This window comes from Microtus oregoni, unplaced genomic scaffold (assembly GCF_018167655.1).
Source record: "Microtus oregoni isolate MIOR12 unplaced genomic scaffold, Mior012 000012F_ref0000307, whole genome shotgun sequence".
Lineage (NCBI taxonomy): Eukaryota > Metazoa > Chordata > Mammalia > Rodentia > Cricetidae > Microtus > Microtus oregoni.
Genome location: NW_024543071.1, coordinates 19305861 through 19328870, shown reverse-complemented (window position 1 = coordinate 19328870; position 23010 = coordinate 19305861). Strand labels below are relative to the sequence as shown.

General features: G+C 40.8%; 1 protein-coding gene across 2 annotated transcripts in view; it reads right to left on the bottom strand.

Moving 5' to 3' along the window:
* Positions 1-23010, bottom strand: part of Arhgap19 (Rho GTPase activating protein 19) — a 46381-nt gene that overhangs the window by 10629 nt on the left and 12742 nt on the right. The window contains exons 2-9 of one of the 2 annotated variants that reach the window (XM_041662133.1): positions 17165-17430; positions 13080-13160; positions 11283-11492; positions 8292-8518; positions 6430-6516; positions 5209-5274; positions 2532-2723; positions 236-334 (exon numbers count right to left, since the gene is read on the bottom strand). In XM_041662133.1, coding sequence (XP_041518067.1) covers positions 236-334; positions 2532-2723; positions 5209-5274; positions 6430-6516; positions 8292-8518; positions 11283-11492; positions 13080-13160; positions 17165-17430 — 1228 coding nt within the window. The remainder of the gene's footprint in view (positions 1-235; positions 335-2531; positions 2724-5208; positions 5275-6429; positions 6517-8291; positions 8519-11282; positions 11493-13079; positions 13161-17164; positions 17431-23010) is intronic. The other variant, XM_041662134.1, reaches the window with a different exon arrangement.

The window sequence follows — 23010 nt, the reverse complement described above, 5'->3', positions numbered from 1 at the left end:
TTAGACACAGGGAGGAAGAGCAGGCTGTTGCTACTTTCTCTACAGAGTTCCTACAGAATTCCTTTCATTGGTGACACAGTAAAATGCTTTGGAAAAAACCTTCCCAAACTCTGTCCCCTCACCAATTAACCATTTATAGAACTCCAAGGAATAGAATTAAGCACTTTGTGCACAAGAAAATAAGATATAAATTTCCTGAGAATCGATGTGGATAGCAGTAGCACAGCAGGCTCACCTTAATAAGCCCACTAAAGGAGCGTGAACGGGCTCTCTTCTGGACTCTGGGAGTAGAAGGCTCTCGCCCTGGTGTTTGAGTCAAAGACTGCTTATGGAACTACAAGAAAATACACAGTACATTTTATTAATATTGTCCCTTCAAGAAATGACAGTCTAGGGCAAGTAACAGCTGAATGTAGAAACCCAGAGACAAAGAGTCTGTGTAGATGGAGAAAGCAGGTTGATAAGCAATCACAAAAGCAGAAGTGACATTCACTATCTCTGTTTACAGATAGGAAACCAAGATCCAGAAGATTTATGAACTGGTCTAAGATCTGACAGTAAATCAGAATTATTCTGCATCAATTACCTTGGAAATAGAAAGTTACTAGCACAATCCATGACAGTCCTCAGTTTAACAAACTGTATGTCAGGATTTAGCTTTAGGATAGAATCTCATGTAGCAGAGGCTGGCCTCAACTCTCTTTATGGCCAAGAATGACCTTCAACTCCTAATCTTCCTGCCTCCATCTTCCAAGTTACAACATTATAAAACTAGAAGGCTATTCCCAGTTTATGAGGTGTCAGGGATCCATCCCAGGACCTCGTGAATGTAGAGCAAGCACTCTACCAACTGAGCTACATTCCTAAGAATGTTCCAAAGGTATTAAAGCTCTCTAACTCGAGTTCACTCTTGTCTGCCAGTGCTGCTGTGAAGGGAAAAAGACTGAATACAGACTTCCAGTGCTGTCAGAGGAATCTCTGTAGAGGCATCTCCAGAAGAAAAGGGGAAGAGTCAAGTTAGTGTATAGTCTTTAGCCAAAGCTCTCATTCATTATTTGGGGGGGGGGGGGTTTGTGTGTGTGTGCACGCACACACCATTATGCCCATCTTCTCCACTTTTACAAGTGTAACACATGCATGTTAGCTACTACGGCTGGTTATCAGGAAGAACCAGAGGTGCCTGGATTTTGGGTTTCTTTTGCTCCTGTACAGGAAAGAAAGAAGACAAAGGGCTTGGGGAGGGGCAGCCATCACCTCCTCCAGCAGTGGGGCTGCTTTCGGAATCAGGGAAACTGATGACAGCCAGGGGGCCGGTGCCAGGTTCTGAATTCCTGCAGGTGGATTTTAACAAAGACAAACCGACATACAAAAACAAAAATACAAAGAGACAGACAACAAACTCAAAACCAGAAGCTGGTGCTCTCACCATCACTCTGGTGTAGAACTGAAAATACACAAGAACAAAAAGACAGACATAGACTCAAAATCAGAAGCCGCGCGGCAACAGATCCAAAAATACAGATGGAGGATCACATCTCCCCTGGAGATTAGGGCGACCTGGTCGCCCCTCCCTCCCATAAATGCCCATGAAACATCTTTCAGGGCTGGGGCAAGGGATCTCAGGACACATCTGCCTCCTCCCTTAGCCCCGTTTCAATACAGACCCTGCGCAAGTACAATTCTCAGATTAGTGATTTATAATTACACAGAAACAGAAACGCAAACAGACATAAAAATGAGCTCGTTTCTTCATACCTCCAACTGGGTCTAGAGTGTGTCTGGGAGCGACTTGATTCCCGGTCAGGGAACCAAATGTTGGACTCTAGCGTCCAAACACCGAGAAGGAGTCGCCCTCAGAGACCATCTCACACGCCACAGCCGATGCAAAAGCATGAGGATTTTATTAATTCTGTCATGACAGGGTCCCTCAGCATTCGGGAAGCCGAGGGACCTCGAATAGCTGGTACAGTCTACTTTTAAAGGGGTCACAGAAGCAAGGGGGATTGTTCTTTGACTATTCTGATTGGCTTATTTGAAAAGGCTAATACCAATAATTGACTGGAGAGCTGTTGCCAGATCAGATGAGGTAAGAGGTCATTTTGACCCCGTTTCCCAGGGGACTGAACCAAAACATACGTATATGGGTAATTGTTCAGGAACTGAGTACGTGCGAGTGTAGCTGTTAGGTCCTTGGTTCCCAGGGGAGGAGGGGAAGCACTATGGCACAGAGGCTGAGAGGATTCAGAATTGTCAAAAATGGCTTCAGGATTGTCTTAAAGTCTTACACTGGTTCTCTCCAAGCAAATTTAGTACATGCCAAAATTACAGATATTCTAAGCACAGTTAACTGCAGAAAGTCAAGTACTTCCACACCTCCCTCCAGGACAGGAGTACACTGTGATTCCATGGACAAGCCTGCTATTTTAGCTGAGCCAAAGCTTGCTCCACATGAGAGTGAAACCTCAGTGAGATTCTTAGCTGTGCTCTCTGATGACCCCTAGAGCCCACCCAATTTCCCTGCATCCAGGCACCTGTCGAATAAGTTGTTTCTTCTTTGTTGAGTCTGGCATGTTATGAACATGTTGAAAGAGTTCTTTCAGAGCCTCTTCTGTATGTTGCTGGGTCTCCTCCTGCTGAGAACAAGAATCTACCCTATTCCGTTTCTGAGATCTTGACAGCTGGAAGGACATGGCATGACATGAGGTTGTCAAATCAAGATCATCCTACAGAAAAATTTATAAAAAAAACAAATTAATACATCCTACTGGCTTTGTTTTGGGTTCTTACAATAACCTTGATCAAAAGAAGTGGGAAATGGAAACATGACATGCTACTATATCCAGGAACAAGGAAAATCCTAACACAATTACCAGATAAAGGAAAAACGATTAATAAAGGCCTCTGAATAATCTACTTCCATTATCTGCCCAGAAAATCAACGTGCATTTAGAATATTGCCATAGAGAATTATAGCTGTTTGATTTCAGTTTTCAAAACACTTTTTAATCTCAAGTAATCCTTATTGCTATCCAATAGGTAAACTCTAAAGTATTAGTCCCAGCAGACAGAACAGTAACAATATACAAACAAACAAACAAAAACTTAAGGTGAAAGTTAACTACATCTAGACATTTAAGTGATAAACCTACCCTAGAGCCTATGGCTATTGTGCCTTTGCTCAAACTCATTTCCATACAAACTACATGGAAGTAGTAAGAAGAATAAAAGCTACAGTTCTCCAAGGAAAACAACACTCTAGTTAAACTAGTTTTTAAAATGTTCCTGAGGCTGGAGAGATGGCTCAGATGTTAAGAGTACTGACTACTCTTTCAGAGGACCCTGGTTCAATTCCCAGCACCCACAAGGCAACTCACAACTGTGTGCAACTCCAGTTCCAGGGGATCTGACACCCTCACACAGACATGCATACTGGCAAAATATCAATGCACATAAAATAAATAAATCTTTTTCTTAAGGCAAAAAATGCTGTTTCTTAGTCACACCAAATATTTGCTGGATGAGAGAAAGAATCAGGAGTAGAAAACACAGCATAAAACACAGTCTCCAAGTCTCTAACACAGGTTAAATACAAGTCAGTCCGGTGCTGGCAGGCCTTTCTCAGCTTCTCACTGCTACAGCTCAATACGCTTACATAACTTTCTGTCATAAGCATAATATATTTCTCTAAGCTCATTTGTTCTTAAATGTTGCTGGCTAACTTTCATTGTCAACTTGACACAACCAACAGTCACCTGGGAAGAGGAAACAGCCACTGAGCAATTGCCTTAATCAGACTGGCCTGTGGCCATATCCTAATTGATAACTGATGTGGGAAGGCCCAGCTCCACTATAGGGTGCAGCATCTCTAGGCAGGTGAGCCTAGACTATCCAAGAAAACTAGCTAGGCAGGAAGCAGCATTCATCCATGGGTTCCACTTCAGGTTTCTGTTTAAGCTACTGGCCTGACTTCTGTCAGTGATGGATTGTGACCTGGAAATATAAGATGAAATAAACCCTTTTCTCCCCTAAGCTGACTTGATCATAGTGTTTATCACAGCAACATAAAGCAATCTAGAATACATTTTTTCTCCCTCTTATTGAGAGTGAGAAAAATTGTGTGTGTGTGTGTATGCGTGTGTGCATGTGTGTGTGTATGCGTGTGTGTATGCATGTGTGTATGCGTGTGTGCATGTGTGTGTGTATGCGTGTGTGCATGTGTGTGCGCACGCATGTGTCACCTCTCCAGTGACAAATCTTTTAACTACTCAAATCTTTTAACTACTTGACAGTTTAACCATACCAATGAACTTGAATAACAATGAATTATATAGAACTAGATATGGGCTGAATATCCCATGCACATACCCATACACATAAGTAAAAATTAAAAGCTGGGCATGGTGACACATGCCTTTAATCTCAGCACTTAGGAGTTAGAGGCAAGGAGATCTCTTTGAGTTCAAGGCCAGTTTGTTCTATATAGCCAGTCAGTCCTAAAACAGCCAAGGCCACACTGAGAAACCCTGAGCTTAAACCAAGACCTACCACCACCACCACCACCACACACACATACACACACACAAAGAAATAAACAAACAAACCAATAAATAAATTTAAATCGGGTTGCTGAGATGGTTTAGCAGTTTAAAACACTGTCTACTCTTCCCGAGCACCCAGATTTGATTCCCAGAACACATATGGCAGCTCACAACCACTTGTAACTCAAGTTCCAGAGGATCCAACATCACCTTCTGAATTTCATAAGCTACTGCACACAAGTGGTAAACTTACACACACATAAAAAAAAATATTTTAATTAAATTAAAATTTCAAAAAAGAATGAATTATATAATACTGGACCTTTGTTACTATAATGTACTTGATATTTACAGGTTGCTTAGATCATAGGCTATAAAAATACAATGGATTTTACAGAAAACTTTAACCTATGATCTATGCTGTGACATTTATGTAGAGAATATCATCCACTAGTGAGGACCTCTGAAAGCAAGCAAGCAAGTATATTATACATAGGGGCATTTTAATTCCACAACTGTCTTCTTAGTCTTGACCCCTGCTAAAACAAATGATTAGGTAAGTTTGAACTGTAACATAAAAGCACTGAGTTAATGATGATGTTACGCTTTGTTTAAAAACTTCACTAATCTTAATCCTTCCCTTGTTTGAAGACCAGTTTCCTGTCCTTACCTTTGACACTTGAGTTCTGGAGCCCAGATAGTACAGTCTGGCACATTCCCGAATATAAGCAGGAGCCTGAGAAGAACATAATAAATAAATAAACAAACAAACATGGCTCAGTGATTAATATGACTACAATTCTTTAGGCAACAGAAAAAGAATCATAACATTATCTAATGGGTAGAGTACTGTGCAAAGTCAAACACCTGTACTCACTCATAGGTGGTTTTTAAACATATGTTGGTTTTTGTTGTTGTTGTTTTTTTTTTTTTTTTTTTCGAGACAGGGTTTCTCTGTGGTTTTGGAGCCTGTCCTGGAACTAGCTCTTGTAGACCAGGCTGGTCTCGAACTCACAGGGATCTGCCTGCCTCTGCCTCCCGAGTGCTGGGATTAAAGGCGTGCGCCACCACCACCCGGCTGGTTTTTAAACATAAAGCAAAGAAAACCAGCCTACAGACCACAATCCCAGAGAACTTAGACAACAATGAGGACACTAAGAGAAATATATATATAGATCTAATCTACATGGGAAGTAGAAAAAAGACAAGATCTTCTGAGTAAATTGGGAGCATGGGGACCTTGGGAAAGGGCTAAATGGGGAGGGGAGAGGCAGGGAGGGGAGCAGAGAAAAATGTAAAGCTCAATAAAAATCAATAAAAAAAAAAGAAAGGAAAAAAAGAGGTACACTCTAACGACCATTCCTGAATGCTTAGCAACAGCAGTGGGTCAGCGTGAGCAAAGATCTTATCTTGAGGACAGTTGGGATCCTCTCCCTGAAGTAGGGAGCCTTTAGGAAACTCAGACATTGCAGCTCAGATGCTCAGCAGGAGACCAAAGTAGAGGACTTTACTTTCAAAGTTTAGCACATGTGGCTTTTGTGTAATGAACGTTTAGTTCATGAAATCTACAAAAGACATAAGAAGTTCTTGAGAAACTTATCCCTCAGAAACACCGCCTGCTGGTGCTGAAAGAGACAGTGTAACATGAAAGGCGCAGTCAAACCCACAGAACTTGGGTAGGCAGGCAAGTAATAAGACTAGGCAACCACCAGCTTGTGCTTCCTTCGGTGAAGAAAGCCAGTTAGCCAGAGGACAGAGAAGACTTGGCTCTTATTTCTAGCCCTCCCCACTATCCATTCTGCTTCACGATCTCAAACAGCACCTCTCATCCAGGATCCCACTCTGCCACCTTCCTTGTCCTGTTACCAGCCAAATGCCATCCCTTACCTACCTTAAAAAGCTTCTGGGAGTGTTTGATCATAAAAGCCATCCCAGTATTTAACTTGGTGATATTCTCCTGAAGGTCATTTGCAGTGACCTAGTCAGTGGGAAGAGACCAAACAAAGGGCATTAAGAACTGAGAAGTGTTCACCAGGACATGTCACTTGAAATGACATAATAGCATAGACATGTGTCCCTAAAGTGATCAGAAAGTCTTTAAGTTTTCTTCATTTCCTACTCTGCTCACAGATACCTAAGCAGAAAATCTAACCTAGGATTCAAACCACACCCAGAAGAAAGGCGAGTCTGTTCCAGCCGTCAAGGACACTGGCTCTGCAGAGATCCAGAGAACAGGCTACTAACACTACTAGAGCTGACATCTTTCTATAACATCTGTATATGCCATGCCTTCACCCTTGTTATTTTATCTGTTTGCTCTTCCCAAGGAACCTCACATGCTTTTTTTTCTAACTACAGCTTGTTTCTTTTCCATAGCACTGGAGGTTTTGTCTCCGTTGGTTGGTTGTTTGGGAGGGGTCAGACCCAGACTATAGCACTTGTTCTGATGATAAGCCTCATGCCCTGGCCTCTAGAACTTGGTTAGCTAATTCAAAAGCCTTTACAATGAGACTCGAGATCCCTAATGTGGATAAATGTCGGTGCATCTGCTCCTCATTAACCCGCTCTGGCTTTTCCTAGCTCAGAGTAGTCCATTCATTTTGACTTGTTACTTACTAAGATAAAATGTTACACATAATCTCTCTCTTAACTTTCCCTTCCTTATTTTTGTTTGTTTGTTTGGTTGGTTGCTTTGGTTTTTCAAGACAGGGTTTCTCTGTGTAATAGCTCTGGCTGTCCTGGAACTTGCTTTGTAGACCAGACTGGCCTCAAACTCATGGAGACCTGCTTACCTCTGACACCCACATGCTGGGATCACAGACATATGCCACACCACTCCACCACCACCACCACCACCACCACCCCACCACCTGGACTCCTTATTTCTTTTACTCTCAAACCCTCCCAAAGTCACTATAACAATCTATTTCTATTATTTTTCTAACAACTTATGAGGTAACTGGTAACAGCTACTCCATGCCCACTTTACACAGAAAGGACAAAGATACAGGTAACAAATCTATCTGGGTTGTGGTTTCCAACCCAGGAAAGCTACTCATAATCTCATCTCCCATCAATGCCTATTTTGTAAAGGTAAGGGAACCTGAGCTTCATGTGTCCAGGGCAAACCTTTGTTTAACAACCTTCTTTAAAATGTAAGCCACTAATGAAGCCATGGCCCCAGTAAGAAGCACATTTAGCTTTATAAAAGAAAACTGAATATATGGGAGTAAAACTGCTGGGACAGGTTAGACTGCTCTGTCAGCTCAGAATATTATCTCACACAATCACACTACTTTATTCTAAACCTTTAGAAATTAATTTGTATTAATCTTTCAATCGTTAGAAATCAATCTGATTTGCCAAGGAGCATCCCTATTAAGATGGGATTCACACTGTCTAGTCAAAAATAATTCTAGCTTCTTTAGCAGCTAGACTATTCCAGAAACAACCTGGTCTACAAGAGCTAGTTCCAGGACAGGCTCCAAAGCCACAGAGAAACCCTGTCTCGAAAAACCAAAAAAAAAAAAAAAAGAATATTCCAGAAAGAAGTGGTCATGCAGGATTACTAGAGACTGACTTATCAGTGAGGTTACAGGAACCAGGCCCCTCAGCTTTGATGACTCCTAAGCTTCTAACATCATAAATATGAAGGCTGGACCTTGGATCCTTGATAATCTCACCAATGTACAACCACAGGAGGGGCCCAGCCTGAGAAAACCAAGCCCTGAAGATCTTTCCCTTAATACTAACATTTTTGGGCCACAGGACATGAGGTGCAAACATAAGGGCAAGGTTATAGGCAGACATCTTATTCTTGTCTTGCTTCTTCGCTGTTTGATACAGGAGATCAAGCAGTAACTTGAGCAAGTTACGATTGGCTGGAGGGAGGATGAGGAAAAGCAGCTGCAGGGCCTCAATCTGTCGCTCCTTGTCGGGTATGTTGGTCTTATTTCCTTTATCATCAAACTGCATCAAATCTTGAAAAAAAATTATTGAAAAGGAAGGAATGACCAGCAAGAAAAGTCAATGATATTATTGATTATTATTTCCCACTAAGTTCCACTAAAGAAAGAGAAGGAATAAAAGAATCAATCAAAAAGGAAATTCAAAACTGCTAATACCTTAGGAAGGTCCTAAATTCAAATACCAATACTATAAAAAGAAAAGAAAATAGGCAATGGGCTTTGCAAAGTATTTCCTGTGTGACTATGAACATGTTAGCAGGCAGAGCATGAGCCCTGGCACCACAAGAAAGAAAACATAAAACACAAAAAATAAAGTCACTGTAATTCAATAACTAAAGACAATCCGATTTTAAAATGTGGGAAAGATTCAAGTAGAAGGTTAGGTGTGATGATGTATACTCATGTGCCTAGCACTCAAGAGGCTGAGAGGCAGCCTAAATCATATAATGGCACCTTATCTCAAAAGAAAAAAACCAAACTGAATAGACATCCCTTCCAAGAAAATAACATACACAAGCCAGGCACAGTGACACACACCTATAGTTCTAGCTACTTGGGAGGCTGAGGTAGAAGGATTGTTTGAGGCAATGTAGCAGGCTGTGTCAATTTAAAAAAAAAAAAGGAGGGGGAGGAAGAGAAAGGAAAGAAGGGAGATGTCATACAAGAGGTCAGTACCTGAGCGTGTTTGAATCATCTATCAGAAAAACCACAAAATACCACTTCACATCTACTAGGATGATCTGAACAAAAGTACTGACAATACAAATACTGGAACACGAGCAATAAACCTTCTACTGCAGGCAGGAGTATTAAAGGATGTAATAACTTTGGGTCTTTTTTAAATCTGTAAGGGTCTTTTGCCTGCATGTATGTCTGTGCACCTTGTGTGTGCACTGCCCACTGAGGTCAGAAGAGCACATCAGATACCCTGGAACTGGAGTTACAGATAGGTGTAAGCCACCAAGTAGATGCTGGGAATCGAACCAGGGTCCTCTGGAAGAACAGCCAGTACTCAACCACTGACCACTGAGCTATCTCTCCAACCCCAGTGTAACCACTTTGGAAAACATTTGGGCAGTGCCTCAAAAAGTTAGTTATAGCTATGTCTCAGCAATACCAAACAGAATTAAAATCAAGAGGTCCACACACACCTCTGACCATGTCAGCCCTTCTTCTCTTCCCTAGTCAGATAGGTGGTGGCTAAAGGATAAGCCTGAGGGACTCATGCACAGGATGACTCTCCAACTGTGCCACACCTTCATATGTTCTTAAGAGCAGTGAGTCACTGAGCAGCACAGTGGAGGATGCCAGATAATGGACCAAATGAAGAGCGCAAAAGAAAGGCAAATAAAACAAACACATAACATAACATTTATACTTTCCAATCTTTTTTAAGGATCTAAAACTTTAATCCTCTGAAATATAACTGCAAAATTCCATGCATATTAGTAATGCATCCTCATTTGTATTATCAAAATCACCAGTGAATGTGACTTTTAAAGTCTCAGCTGAAGGGCTGGAGAGAGTTCAGAGGTTAAGAGCACTTATCTCACAGAGAGGGGTAGTGAGAAAGAGAGGAAGAAAAGGAAAGAGAGAGGGAGGCAGAGAAGGTGAAGGATGGAGGAAAGGGGTGGGAAGAGAGAGAAGAAATGCCATGGGTGGAAAACTACACATGGATTTTGACACTGTGTGCACTTAGAGCCTACTGTAGCATAATAGCTGTGCAATTTAAGAATGAATTCTCTACCACATAGACACAAAGAATGAAAAAACTATGAGCTAAGAATAGAACAGTCTCCAAGATACAGTAAGTGAAAAAGCAAACACAGAATAATGTGTGTAATATTCTGCCTTTACATAAACAGAGGAAGAAAAGAATATATATACATAGTGCACAAAACACCTCTGGAAGACTACATTAGACATCACAGCACTGGTTGCCTCTGGAAGGAACTGGTGCTAGGGAACAGGGTGAGAAAGAAGATTTTCCATATTGATCATGAGGGTAGACTGCCTACTCCATAAGCAAATAATAATGCTTTTAAAAGAAGAGCTTGCAAAGGCAGAGGTGACCTCAATTTAGGCATGGAAATACCTGAAAAACCTCCAAACCAAGGCAAAAGCACAGAACCAGCAACCATCTGAAAGGTATAAACCCAGTGACACACCCAACCCCATGGGAAGGCACACTTTTATTGAGCAATTAAAATGTTCTAAGTACTATGGTGGACTACATCTGAGATATGAAAATCAACAGGAAATTTATCAAAAACATTTAAGGGAATTTAGATGACTCAGAGGTTAAGAGCACTTTGTTGCTCTTGCAGACAAAACACTCACACATCTAAAATAAAAATAAACAAAACTTTAAAAAATATTTTTTTAAAAGGAAAATATTTAAAGTCAGTGAAATGTCTCAGAAGGTAAAGATACTTGCTTCCAAGTCTGGTGACCTGAGATGAATCTTCAAGACCACATGGTAGGAGAGAACTAATTCCCAAAAATTGTCCTCTGACCTCCACATGCATGTCATGTCACGTACACATGAACACACTGAATACTTGTAATTAAAAAAACAATGTTTTAAAAGGAGAAGAATGAAGAGGAAGAAGACAATTGATCAAATCAAACTTAACTAGCCAAGATTTATAAGTACATCAGGATCATGAGGTCTGAGGCAGCATCAGCACCACAGTGAGTAACAAACAATAGGAGATCACAAAGGACTTCACTAAATTGAAAAAATAGTTTCACCTTTCTTACTTTTTATACCCACCAGCAATTTTGAGGTGTACATGGAAATGTTTATGGGTCAGCAGAGGCTCTGGTAACTCTCCTAGAAACATCTTCAGCAGCGTGGCAACATCATTTGAGTGAAACTCTCCTGAATCCAAGTCAATATCGGTTCCATTATTGAGAGCATCCCTCAAAAGCTGCTGTCGGACACTGTTGCCTGGTACTCTGAACAAGCCTTCTACTCGCAAGTCTGCTTAGCATGGATGTCCAAAAGGAAACAGAGGAGAATCATGGTTAGTGTGCACAGTATAAACATGACTTCCCTTTAAAGACCTTCCACAGCACCCCTGCTAAACAAGATTTTGTCAATATTTCTAGAGAAGCTTGAAATTCCCCGAGCACCTAGAGATGACTCAAACTGAAAAGAAGTCCTGCAAAGGTCATTCATCCTCCTGAGGTACCACTGAATACTGAATTTAATACAATCAATGGCCAAAAAAAAAAGCTTGAAAAGTAAAATGAAAGAAAAGCAAATCTCATGATCCCTTTATCCTTGTTCCTCACAGACTCTCAAGGAGTTGAGCTCATCTATGGGCGTTTGTGGCTCCTATAAACTGTTTCTTTCAGCCAAGAATAAACCTAGAATCTCTGCATTATTGTGTGACTCAGAATTCTAAGAGATCACCCTGCAGCTAAGAGACTCCTGGAAGCTTAGGTCATTCCAAATAAGCTGCTCCCTTCCAACTAGGCTCTAAGCTCGTGTAAGGAGATTTCAAAAGAGAGGTAGACAGACACATTGTTTGATCGGGAAGAAGCCTGTCCATGTTTCTCCATCTTTGTGCATCCCCATTTCAGAGCCAGGCAAAGGAATAAATGGGACCCACAATAAGCTGCACAAACATCCCTGTGCTCCAGTAGGGCATATCCACACAGCAGCTGGGCTGAAGGAAGCCAGGAATTCTCATCATACAAATAAGCTGAAAACCTACAATCTCCCCATTCTAAAACCCTGATGGGTGATTATGCTTTTAATCACATCTCTTGCCAAAATAAAACACTTAAAAACTTAAAACACCAGCACTCGGGAGGCAGAGGCAGGTGGATCTCTGTGAGTTCGAGACCAGCCTGGTCTACAGAGCTAGTTCCAGGACAGGCTCCAAAGCCACAGAGAAACCCTGTCTCGAAAAACCAAAAAAAAAAAAAACTTAAAACACACACACATACACACAAATCCAGACACCTCCAACCCTTTCAAGACGTAAGTCCACAATCTCTTTTGTGCTCCCCCTGCACAGCGTCTCACACCCAGTAAGTCAAAAGGTATGCCTGATTGGTAAACAACTGGCATATCAAGTCATACAAAACCCCACATTTTACATGTTCTTGGTTATGCTGGGCTCTTAGAACAATGACATGACTCGCAGGACTACTAAAAACTCAATGAGCTCTGTCTCGAAAAAAATAAATAAAATAAAATAAATGAGAATTAACTGACGAGTATATGTTAATCACAGAATTCTGATGATGGAACTATGATGCTTCTTGAATAAATCTCATAATTCTTTAGGCGCAAGGAATTCTTCAAAATTGTCTAGGAGGTACTTATGGTTTCATAGACATTATCTAATTTATCTACATCTTTGAAAGCAAAACAAATCAATAATTGACATGAAATTCAAAAGGAAGTGTATTTTTAAAATCTACCACCTGAAAATCAGTGGTTCAATTCTTTGTTGCTGAGTAGTAGTTGGCATCTACTAACCCATCAGTCAACTCTCAAAGGAAACCTGGTGATTCTTCCTTAAACACAGACTATTGAAGCTTTGAGTAGTCTTACTTTTGTGCAGATATTCAATCAGTTGGTATATCTGGGCAATGCCTTCCTCTGTCAGTGGAGATCCAAATACCACTCCTTTTTCTAAAAAAAAGATATCATAGGACAGGGCTATATTACATAAAGAGTACAAGGCCATCAATGTAATGTATTTATTTATTTATTTATTTATTTATTGTATAATGTACTTAAGCATATGTATTTATTCGGGGGCAGGGGCATGACAAACATGGTGTTCAGAGGACAACTTATGGAAGATGGTTCTTCCCTTCCACTCTGTGGGTCCTGGAACTCAAACTCAAGGTCGTCAGGCTGGCAGTGGTGCCTTTACCTGCGGAGCCTTCTCACCAGCCCAAACACCATGATTTTAAAAGCATTCAAGCATTCTACTTTCATTCAATGTTTTCATAAGATTGGTAAACAAAAATAAAAAAAACAAGACTAAATGATGTAGGATTCCCCTCTTCATGCTGTGAATATGTTTTATTACCATTGTTTAATAAAGAAGCTACTTTGGCCTATGGCAGCGCAGAATAGAGCTAGGCCGGAAAACTAAACTGAATACAGGAAGAAGGTGAAGTCAGGAGACGCATGTAGCCGCCCAAGAAGCAAGATGTGAGGTAGCAAACTGCGAGCCTCATGGTAAAATATAAATAATAGATATAGGTTAACTTAAGATATAAGAGCTAGTTAGCAATATTTGAGCCACTGGCCAAACAGTGTTGTAATTAATATAGTTTTTGTGTAATTTTTTTGGGTGTAGGCAGCCAAGAAACCAAAGTGCAGTCCTCGTTTACAAATAAAAACTAGAAGCCGGGCGGTGGTGGCGCACGCCTTTAATCCCAGCACTCGGGAGGCAGAGGCAGGCGGATCTCTGTGAGTTTGAGGCCAGCCTGGTCTACAAGAGCTAGTTCCAGGACAGGAACCAAAAAAGCTACGGAGAAACCCTGTCTCGAAAAATAAAAAAAAAAAAAAAAAAAAAAAAAAACTAGAAACACACCCAAAAATGCTGTCAGAGCAACTGTCAAGTCAATTCTCTCTAAATTCAGTATCATAAATTCCTAGAGAACAAGACTTCATTATTTAAAAAATAATACCTAGCACATTGAGATTATATTTAAAAACTAACAAAATAAGAACCTGAACCATGATTGTGAAGTCATGACAATTACTCATTAGAGTTGGTACAGGATATGATCTTTTAATATTTAAATGTTTCATCCTGCCTTAATGATTTTCTTAATACTTAATAAAATAAAACAGGACCTCTTTAATATCTTATCAAAAGTAGTGCTCCAGGGCTGGAGAGATGGCTGTTCTTCCAGAGGATCCAGGTTCAATTCCCAGCACCCAAATGGCAGCTCACTATTATCTGTGACTCCAATTCCAGGGGATCCAACACCCTCACAGAGACACACATGCAGGCAAAACACCAATGTACATTAAAATAAAATAATCATTAAAAAGAGTAAAAAGCAGAACTCTACACTCCTTGTTGGCTTTGAGGCCTGCTCTCCAGGAGTGAATTTATACCTGGTACTGTAAGCCTGGTCAAAAGCCCATGGCTGGGGAGGTCCACAGGCCTTCAGGAGCAACCTACTACTGTTTTGCTAAATTGCAAAACTGTCTTTAAATGTTTATGCTACAGATGTGAGCTGCTCTCAACTTCAGTCAGAACACCTTCCTTTCCGAGTGGGCCTCAGTTAATGTAAAGACTCGTAATGGTCACAAAGCTTTGAAGAGTTGGTTGTGAGTACTCAACCCTAAATGGGATGTCAATATCAAAATTCTTCCCCTAAAAGTTCAAAGAACATGAAATAGAAGAGGATAAAAAAAAAAAGTAGGAATCAGGGGGTGGAGAGGAAGGTTGTGACATGCTCTATTCTAGACATGAAACAGCCATCGTACCTATGAAGTCCCGGCAAGTATGGTTACCTGCAGAAGACCTGCATGAGATCAAGCCAGTCAGCTTTACAGGCTCCACCCTAGCTGAGGAGCTACTGCAGTTGATGACTGCTGTGTAGCCTCTGGGAAATTCCTCATGTTCCCAAACCAGTGTGCATTCAGGGAGCACAAATTAGTCTCTGTGGGTTATTAAAAAAGGAAAAAGAACAAGGCAGTGATGGTACATGCCTTTAACCCCAGCACTCATGAGGTAGAGGAAGGCAGAGCTCTTGAGTTCAGGCTACCCAGATCTACAGAATGAGTTCCAAAACAGCTAGGGCTACACAGAGAAAAACTCGAGGGGGGGGGGGGGGGAGGTGAGTTGGGCAAGGTGGCACACACCTTTAATCTCAATGGTGGGAAACAGAGGCAGGTAGATCTCTGGTGAGTTCAAAGCTACCCTTGTCTATGTAGCATGTTCCAGGCCAGTCAGGGCTACACATGAGATCATCTAAAAATAAACAAACTGAAAGAAAAGAAGGAAAGAGAACATGAAGCTCAGATGGGGATATACATGAGGGAGGCCAGGGGAAGTTGGAGAGATGGAGGCAGACAGGATCAAATACAATTGTATGCATGTACGGAATTCTCAGAAACATACATATGCATACACACAGAGCAGGGCTACCACTTACTGCTAGATAAGCTTTTTTGGAAGGACCTACTTTATCAAAGCAGTCCATAAAATGAAAATAATTTGTGAACTACTGTAGTTTTTTTTTCATTTTATTTATTTATTTTGATTTTTGAGACTGGGTCTCTTTATGAGGTTTTGGCTATCCTGGAGCTTGCTGTGTAGATCAGGCTGGTCTCAAATTCACAGAGATCATTCTGCTCTGTCTCGTGAGTGCTGGGACTAAAAATGTATGCCACAATATGCCACAATATCCAGCTATAGTTTTTTTGGTTTTATTTTGTTTTGTTTTGGTTTTTTTTGTTGTTGTTGTTTTGTTTTGTTTTGGTTTGGTTTTGGTAGGGGTTAACTATGTAACTCAGTGGTAAAAAGATTTCCTAGGGCTGGAGAGATGGCTCAGTCCTGAGTTCAATTCCCAGCAACCACGTGGTGGCTCACAACCATCTGTAAAGAGGTCTGGCGCCCTCTTCTGGCCTTCAGGTACACAGACAGAATATTGTATACATAATAAATAAATAAATAATTTAAAAAAAAAAAGATTTCCTAGTATGGATGTAGCCCTGAGTTCATCTTCAGTAGAACAACAACAACAAAAAAAAAAAAATGTTCAGACTTCCTTGACTGTACTATCCTGCTATGTCCCTTTATTTTTCTCTACTACCATTTTAACTTACTAGAGCAGTACATTCCTGTAGTCCCAGCTACTCTAAAGGCTAAGGCAAGACGATCATTTGAGCCTCGGGGGATCTGCGTAGGCAACAGAATGAGAGAACAACTCAGAGAGAGGGAGGGAGGGAGGGAGGGAGGGAGGGAGGAAGGGAGGGAGAATGGAAGAACAGAAGATCACTGAAAAACAAAATTTTTGTACAATATTCATAGGGCATGAAAATTAAGATGCCCTTGATAACTACCTAAACTAATCATATTCTCTCTCAGACACTGAATATATATATATATAATCTTCTCTCCTCTCCCTCTTTCCTTTTCTTCCCCTCCCCTTCCCTTCTCTCCTCTCTTCTTCCTCTCTTTCTGACAGCATTTCACAATGTGCCAAGCTGCCCTCAAATTTCAGATCCTCTTGCCTCAACCACCCAAATGCTGCAATTACAAGATTTGCATCACCATCCCAGGTTTAAGTATTTCTTCATCTAGACAGTTTTATAATTTTTTAAAAGTTCCAATGAAAATGAGAGAAAAAAACCAACAAATGCTTTAGGATAATTACAACTTCCCAGTAAGGGGGCAAATGTAAAGGGATAAAGCACAGTGCAGAAGCTCTCTTTAGCAGTTAAGAGCACTGTTACTCTTGCAGAGGACCTGGCATGGCAGCTCACAACTGCCTATAACTCCAGTTCCAGGGTATCTGACACCATCCTCTGGCTTTCATGGTCGTCAGCATATACCTGGCATACATACAAACAAACAGGCACAAATAGATAACATAAATTTAAAATGAGAGTAAAGCCCACTCAGCAGCTAAAACTGTGCCCTTCACAGACATAAGACCTACCCTTCCGTTTGAGCGACATTAGAGATCTGAAGAACCCTGCGGCTGAGCCAGCCCCACCAGGCAACTTGAGGTCCACTTCCCCCATCAGCTGAGCCAGCTCAGTTCCAGGCAAATCAATAAGTCTTGTGATGTTGCTGACCACCAACTCGGTGAACATCTCTGGTTTCTCATGTCGGAGTTTCTCCACAAAAAAGTCAGGATTGAAGATAACAGGCTGACCTCGAAGAGGAGAATCATTGCAAATGACAAAATTGCAGATGGCATCACTGGAAGAAAAAAAAAAATCAAACAGAAGGCTTTTTGTGTTTTTTACTTCCTACCCCAAGGGTTCTGCAGTTCCTGAGTCTAAACACAGCAGAGGGTTCCTAACAGGCTGCTTCCTCCAACAGAAGCAGCTGACCTTGGAATCTGATCTTCAAAGCCAAAGCATTCATAGAATGGAAGAGGTTTCTGGCTACATAAAGCTATGCATTAGTCCAGCGTCGCAGAGGCCCACGGACAGGTTTTCGTTGTTTATTCATTTACCTAGTAGTCCTATGTGCTAGTCAAGTGCTCTCTAACCCTGCACTACTATATCTCAAACCCACTTTTACTTTTAAATCTTTCTGTTCAGGGAGGCCTCTAACTCACGAGTTATCTAACTCTTGCTCAGAAGGTTTTTCTCTACAAGGCCCTGATCCTCATATTTAAGAACTAAATTGTTGAGACAGTGAGACAGCCAAGCCTGATAACCTGAGTTTAACCCCTGACTCCTACCAGTTGTCCTCTGATCACCACATCCATGCTCTGGTACACATACTCACAAACACACACAAAACAAATAAGTGTCAAAAATGTTTTTAAATGTTAAATTAAAACAAATAACTATTTTGGGCATGGTGGCACATGACTGTAATCGTAGCATTCTCCATGAGGCTGAAGTGGGAAGACTGGGAGCTGAAGATCAGCCTATGCGATGAGATCCTGACTCAAAATGCAGTTAATTACTAGAGAGACGGCTCAGCAGTTTAAAAGCATTTGCTACTCTTCCAGAGACCTGAGTTTGGTTACCAGCCACCCATGTCAGGTAGCTCACAAATGCCTGTAACTGCAGTTCCAGGGGGATCTGAAACAAATTTTTACAAGACTTCTAAAAAATTATAATTATTATTAAATTAAAGTAATAAAAATAAGAACTATACTAATCCACTTCCTATAACACACATATCATTGATTGTACTTACCATCTATTATCTCTAATAGCTCGCTCAATCCTTATCATATACATACATAGTCATCAATTATATAGCAGATGAATATAGGACAACATATCATATTGCAGTAAAGTCAAGTTCGCCTGACTCATACAAATACTTCCACAATAAAATGTCCACTACACCCAGGCTATCAAATACTGTTCCAGGAAAAGCAATGCCTCTAAATATTAAACAGATCTGATCAACAACATATCTTTCTAACATGACTGATATGATCTTCCTTTCTGGTGTTGGGATTTTGCATTCTAGATAAGTACTCTTTCCAGCAACATCCCCAATTTTGGTTGGTTGGTTGGTTGGTTGGAGGTTGCTTTGGTTTGGTTTGGTTTGGTTTGGTGTGTTGATTTTTGAGATCGTCTCATTCTCTAGACCAAGCTGCTCTGAAACCCATTTTGTAGCCCTAGCCTCAACCTCCCAAATACTGAGATTACAGGTGTAAACTATCATACCCAGGTAATAAATTTTGTTTGTGGTACTAGGCATTAAAGCCAGGACCGAGTCATGCTAGACATGCTCTACTACTGAGCCACCTCCTCAGCCTGGCTGATAATTTTTAATAACAGCACAATGAAAACAAGATGCAGATAAGTAAACTTCAAAGTTCATCTGTACTTCCTTGAAAAACAATATTGTGTAATTTTAACAGCCCCAATCTTCAGTGGGTAGTTACTAAATGTCTTTTACTATATCACGTAGGAATTTAGGGCCAGCAAGATGGTTCAACCAGTAAAAGCACTTGTCACCATGCCTAACAACCTGAGTTTGATCCCTAGGAACTACAAGAAAGGAAAGAATCAACTCCCACAAATTGTCTTCTGACCTACACACACACACATACACATACACACAAAATAAAAATTTTTTAAGGAAATCGAATCAGAATTTAAATCTCTGTGTTCTCAAGTCACTGACTACAACACTTAGAAGCTCATCTCCTCAGCCTTTTACACTAGCTTTGACTGTTTTCCTGTGTACATTCAGACACTCAAAAACTGTACAACTATAATCAGAAGCAACTTCTTTTTTGTGTTTTGGTTTTTTTGTTTGGTTTCTTTTGGTTTTGGTTTTAAGAGTTTTTTTTCTGGGTAGCCCTGGTTGTCCTGGAACTCACTCTGTGTGTAGCCCAGGATGACCTTGAACTTAGAGATCTGTTTGCCTCTGCCTCCCTCCTGCTTGGCAGTGAAGGCAGGAGAAGCAACTTCATTTTAATTGTTTGTCAACAGCTCCTTTTTTTCAGTGTTAGTTATTACAGGAAAGAAACAAGAGTCACTATGGAAGTAATGTTTATAATCCCTGCCAATAAGAAGTAACCACAGCAACAACAAATCAAGAAATGCAGAAGCACAAGAAAAATAACCTTATGATTGTCTAATCAATGTAACTCACATCCCTTTAAAAGGGAATAACTGGTTTCAGACCAAATTATCTCTAGCATTAATATATATAAAACATATAACATCATAGTCCTTAAGTAGAAACATGTACACATGTAAAAGCTTACAGATTCAAGAGCATGACTGGTTAAGACTGAGATTTCTCCCACTGATGACCCTTCCAGCACTAAATTGGATCAAACATACACACTTGAAAACAGATTAGAAACGCAAGGCCCTCCTCCTTTTTAACACCCTGAAAAAAATGCTCCCCCTAAACAGCCTTGAGCATGTTCAAAGATGCCTAAAGAAAAAACAAACTGGCTGGAGAGAAGGTTCAGAGGTTAATTCAGAGGTCCTGAGTTCAATTCCCAGAAACCATAGGATGGCTCACACCCATCTGTAATGAGGTCTGGTACCCTCTGCTGGCAGGCACGTATGCAGGAGAACATTGTATACATTTTTTTAAAAATGGCTTAGAAAAAAGATCCACTGGAAGTCCTAATGTGTAAGTGAGGCATAAATCATCTCACTCACTTTACCCTCTGTGCCCACCCCACTCTCCTCCCATGTTCATTCACTCTCACTATGCCACACTTTTCTGTAAGCAAATTATTTTTTAGCCTCTTCCTCACCTTTTCCGAATGGAGCACCTGGTACAAGGTCTTTGGAGACAAAAATAATTTAAGAAGGAAGAAAGTTGAAGACATGGAAGATAGTTGTAATAGGTTCCCCACATTACAAAGTTGAAGACATGGAAGACAGTTGTAAGAGGTTCCCCACATTACAAAGTTGAAGACATGGAAGACAGTTAAGAGGTTCCCCACATTACAAAGTTGAAGACATGGAAGACAGTTGTAAGAGGTTCCCCACATTACAAAGCCCACTAATCACTTCTTCCACAACACAAAGCTAACAGCATCAAAGAATGCGTTTATCATAAGACATTTAGACATTTCTAGTACTAAGACAACATCCTAGTCAACAAAAGTGTAAAACTAAGTAAACCCAAGTTCAAGAAAAATTAAACTTCTTACATAAACGCCGAAAGCTTCTGATGAGGCATTGCTAAGTGCAGGAGAGAGGACAAAGCTTTCTCCTGCTGTGACAAAGAACTCTCCTTTCTGGTCCCTGTGCAGCCTACACAAATTCCAGGCATGTAGGAGGCACAAGGACATATTATGGGGCCTGAAAGGCAGTACTTACTGAGACTCTGAGCACTGTTCTGTAAGGAGGAACAAACCAGAATTAAAAACTAGACCAGCTACTTGTACTTGCCAGTCTCTGATGAAGTCAACAGCAGTTTCCCCTCACTTCTACATTGCAGGTTATAGCGAATGAAATATCACATAATAAAAGCGCATAGACTGGTGTGTTTATAATACGGAGGAGGGGTAATCTCTACAACATACATAAAAAATAAATTCCAGCTTCCAGAAGCCACATTTTTTTAAGATTTTTTTCATGTTTGTATATGTGTGTGCTTGTGTGAGTCTGTACTCTATATGCACACAGTGGCCCAGAGGCCACAGTCAATAGACCCCTCTGGAACTGGAGTTATAGGTGGTTGTGTGTCACCTGACATGGGTACTGGGAACCAAACTTCCTTAACTATCTCTCTAGTCCAGCACAGGTTATTAAATGAAAACCCCAGAGCCAGATGTGGGATACTTCCCACTGGTCAGAGAGACACCAGAGGCCACAGAACAATAAAAGCTATTGCTAATAGATTGTTTTGTTAAACACCACACACCTTGGTTGTAAGACTTAAGAGACATTAGGTTGGAACTGGGCTGGAAGCTTCTTCCCTGCAGCTAGATTTCATACTACTCAGAAGGTGTATATAGGCTGATGGGGAAGAAAAATCACCAGCATCTTAACCTATGACCCTGCATGCTCCAATGCTGACATGCCAGGCAAGATATGACCCTGGGAACACAGCAACATGACTTTAAGGAAGTAGACAACTGCCTTCTGATTTGAACCCTTTTCCACACAGGAAGGACACGGGCCCTAGGAGGAACCTACTGCTGTTGTTTTGCTAAATGAACATGCTGTCATGTTGCCTTCTAACTATTTATGTCCATTCCACAGATTGTGCTGCTCTTAGCCTTGGTCAGAGAAGCTGTTTTGCAGTGGACAGTTCTTCAGTGCTGTAGTCAATGCAAGTGGCCCATGCTCTGGTAAATAAATCCTCACCCATGCTCACACTAACAGCCCTAATTCCTAACACTAACATACTAACAGAGAGAAAGGGGTAGAAAAGTGAGGGGATTCTGGTGGGAAATAAGATGTTCAGGAGGAATGGGATAAATTGAGAGTAATGAGGATAGATATGATCAAAATTATATAAATATATGAAGCAGTTCACAAATAATATTTTTAATTCGAAACAATATGGATCTAAACATGAAGCAAAAAAAAAGAAAGAAAGAAAAGAAAAAGGGTAAAAAAGAAACTTTAGGAACCAGGTGTTTTGTTTGGGGAGAGGATTTTCTTTTCTTTTTTTTTAAGATTTATTTATTTATTATTTACACAACATTCCTTCCATGTATGCTTGCATGCCAGAAGAGGGCACCAGATCTCATTACAGATGGCTGTGAGCCACCATGTGGTTGCTGGGAATTGAACTCAGGACCTCTGGAAGAGCAGTCAGTGCTCTTAACCTCTGAGCCATCTCTCCAGTCCTGGGGAGAGGATTTTCTGTGGGGCAAGTGTTCATTGTTTTTTGTTGTTGTTGTTGTTGTTGTTTTTGTTTTTTTTTGGGGGGGGGGGGTCTGTGTTACACTGTGCTGAAGATAGAACCCAGAGCTTCATGGATGTTAAGAGAGCACTCTACCACCAAGCTATATCCCCAGCCCTGAAAACAGTATTTAAGAAGAAATTAACCAAGGTAAAGAAAACTCAATCTTGCAAGCACATTAAGAGCCAGTTACTATGAGGCCTAACAGTGACTAATGGAGGTGGACAGGAAGAAATCAAAAGTGGATGTTGTTTAATTTCTTATGCAGACAAGAGCTCATTGGGTAAAGGCACCTGCTGTCAAGCCAGATAACATAAATTTGATCCTTGGAAACTATAAAAGTGACCAGTGTGGTTGCACACACTTATAATCCCAGTACTGAAGAGGTAAAGAAGAAAGGAGAGTCCCTGGGGGTTCACTAGCCAATCTAGCCTAAGTGGTAAGATATAAAAGCATAATCCACAAAGAAAATGT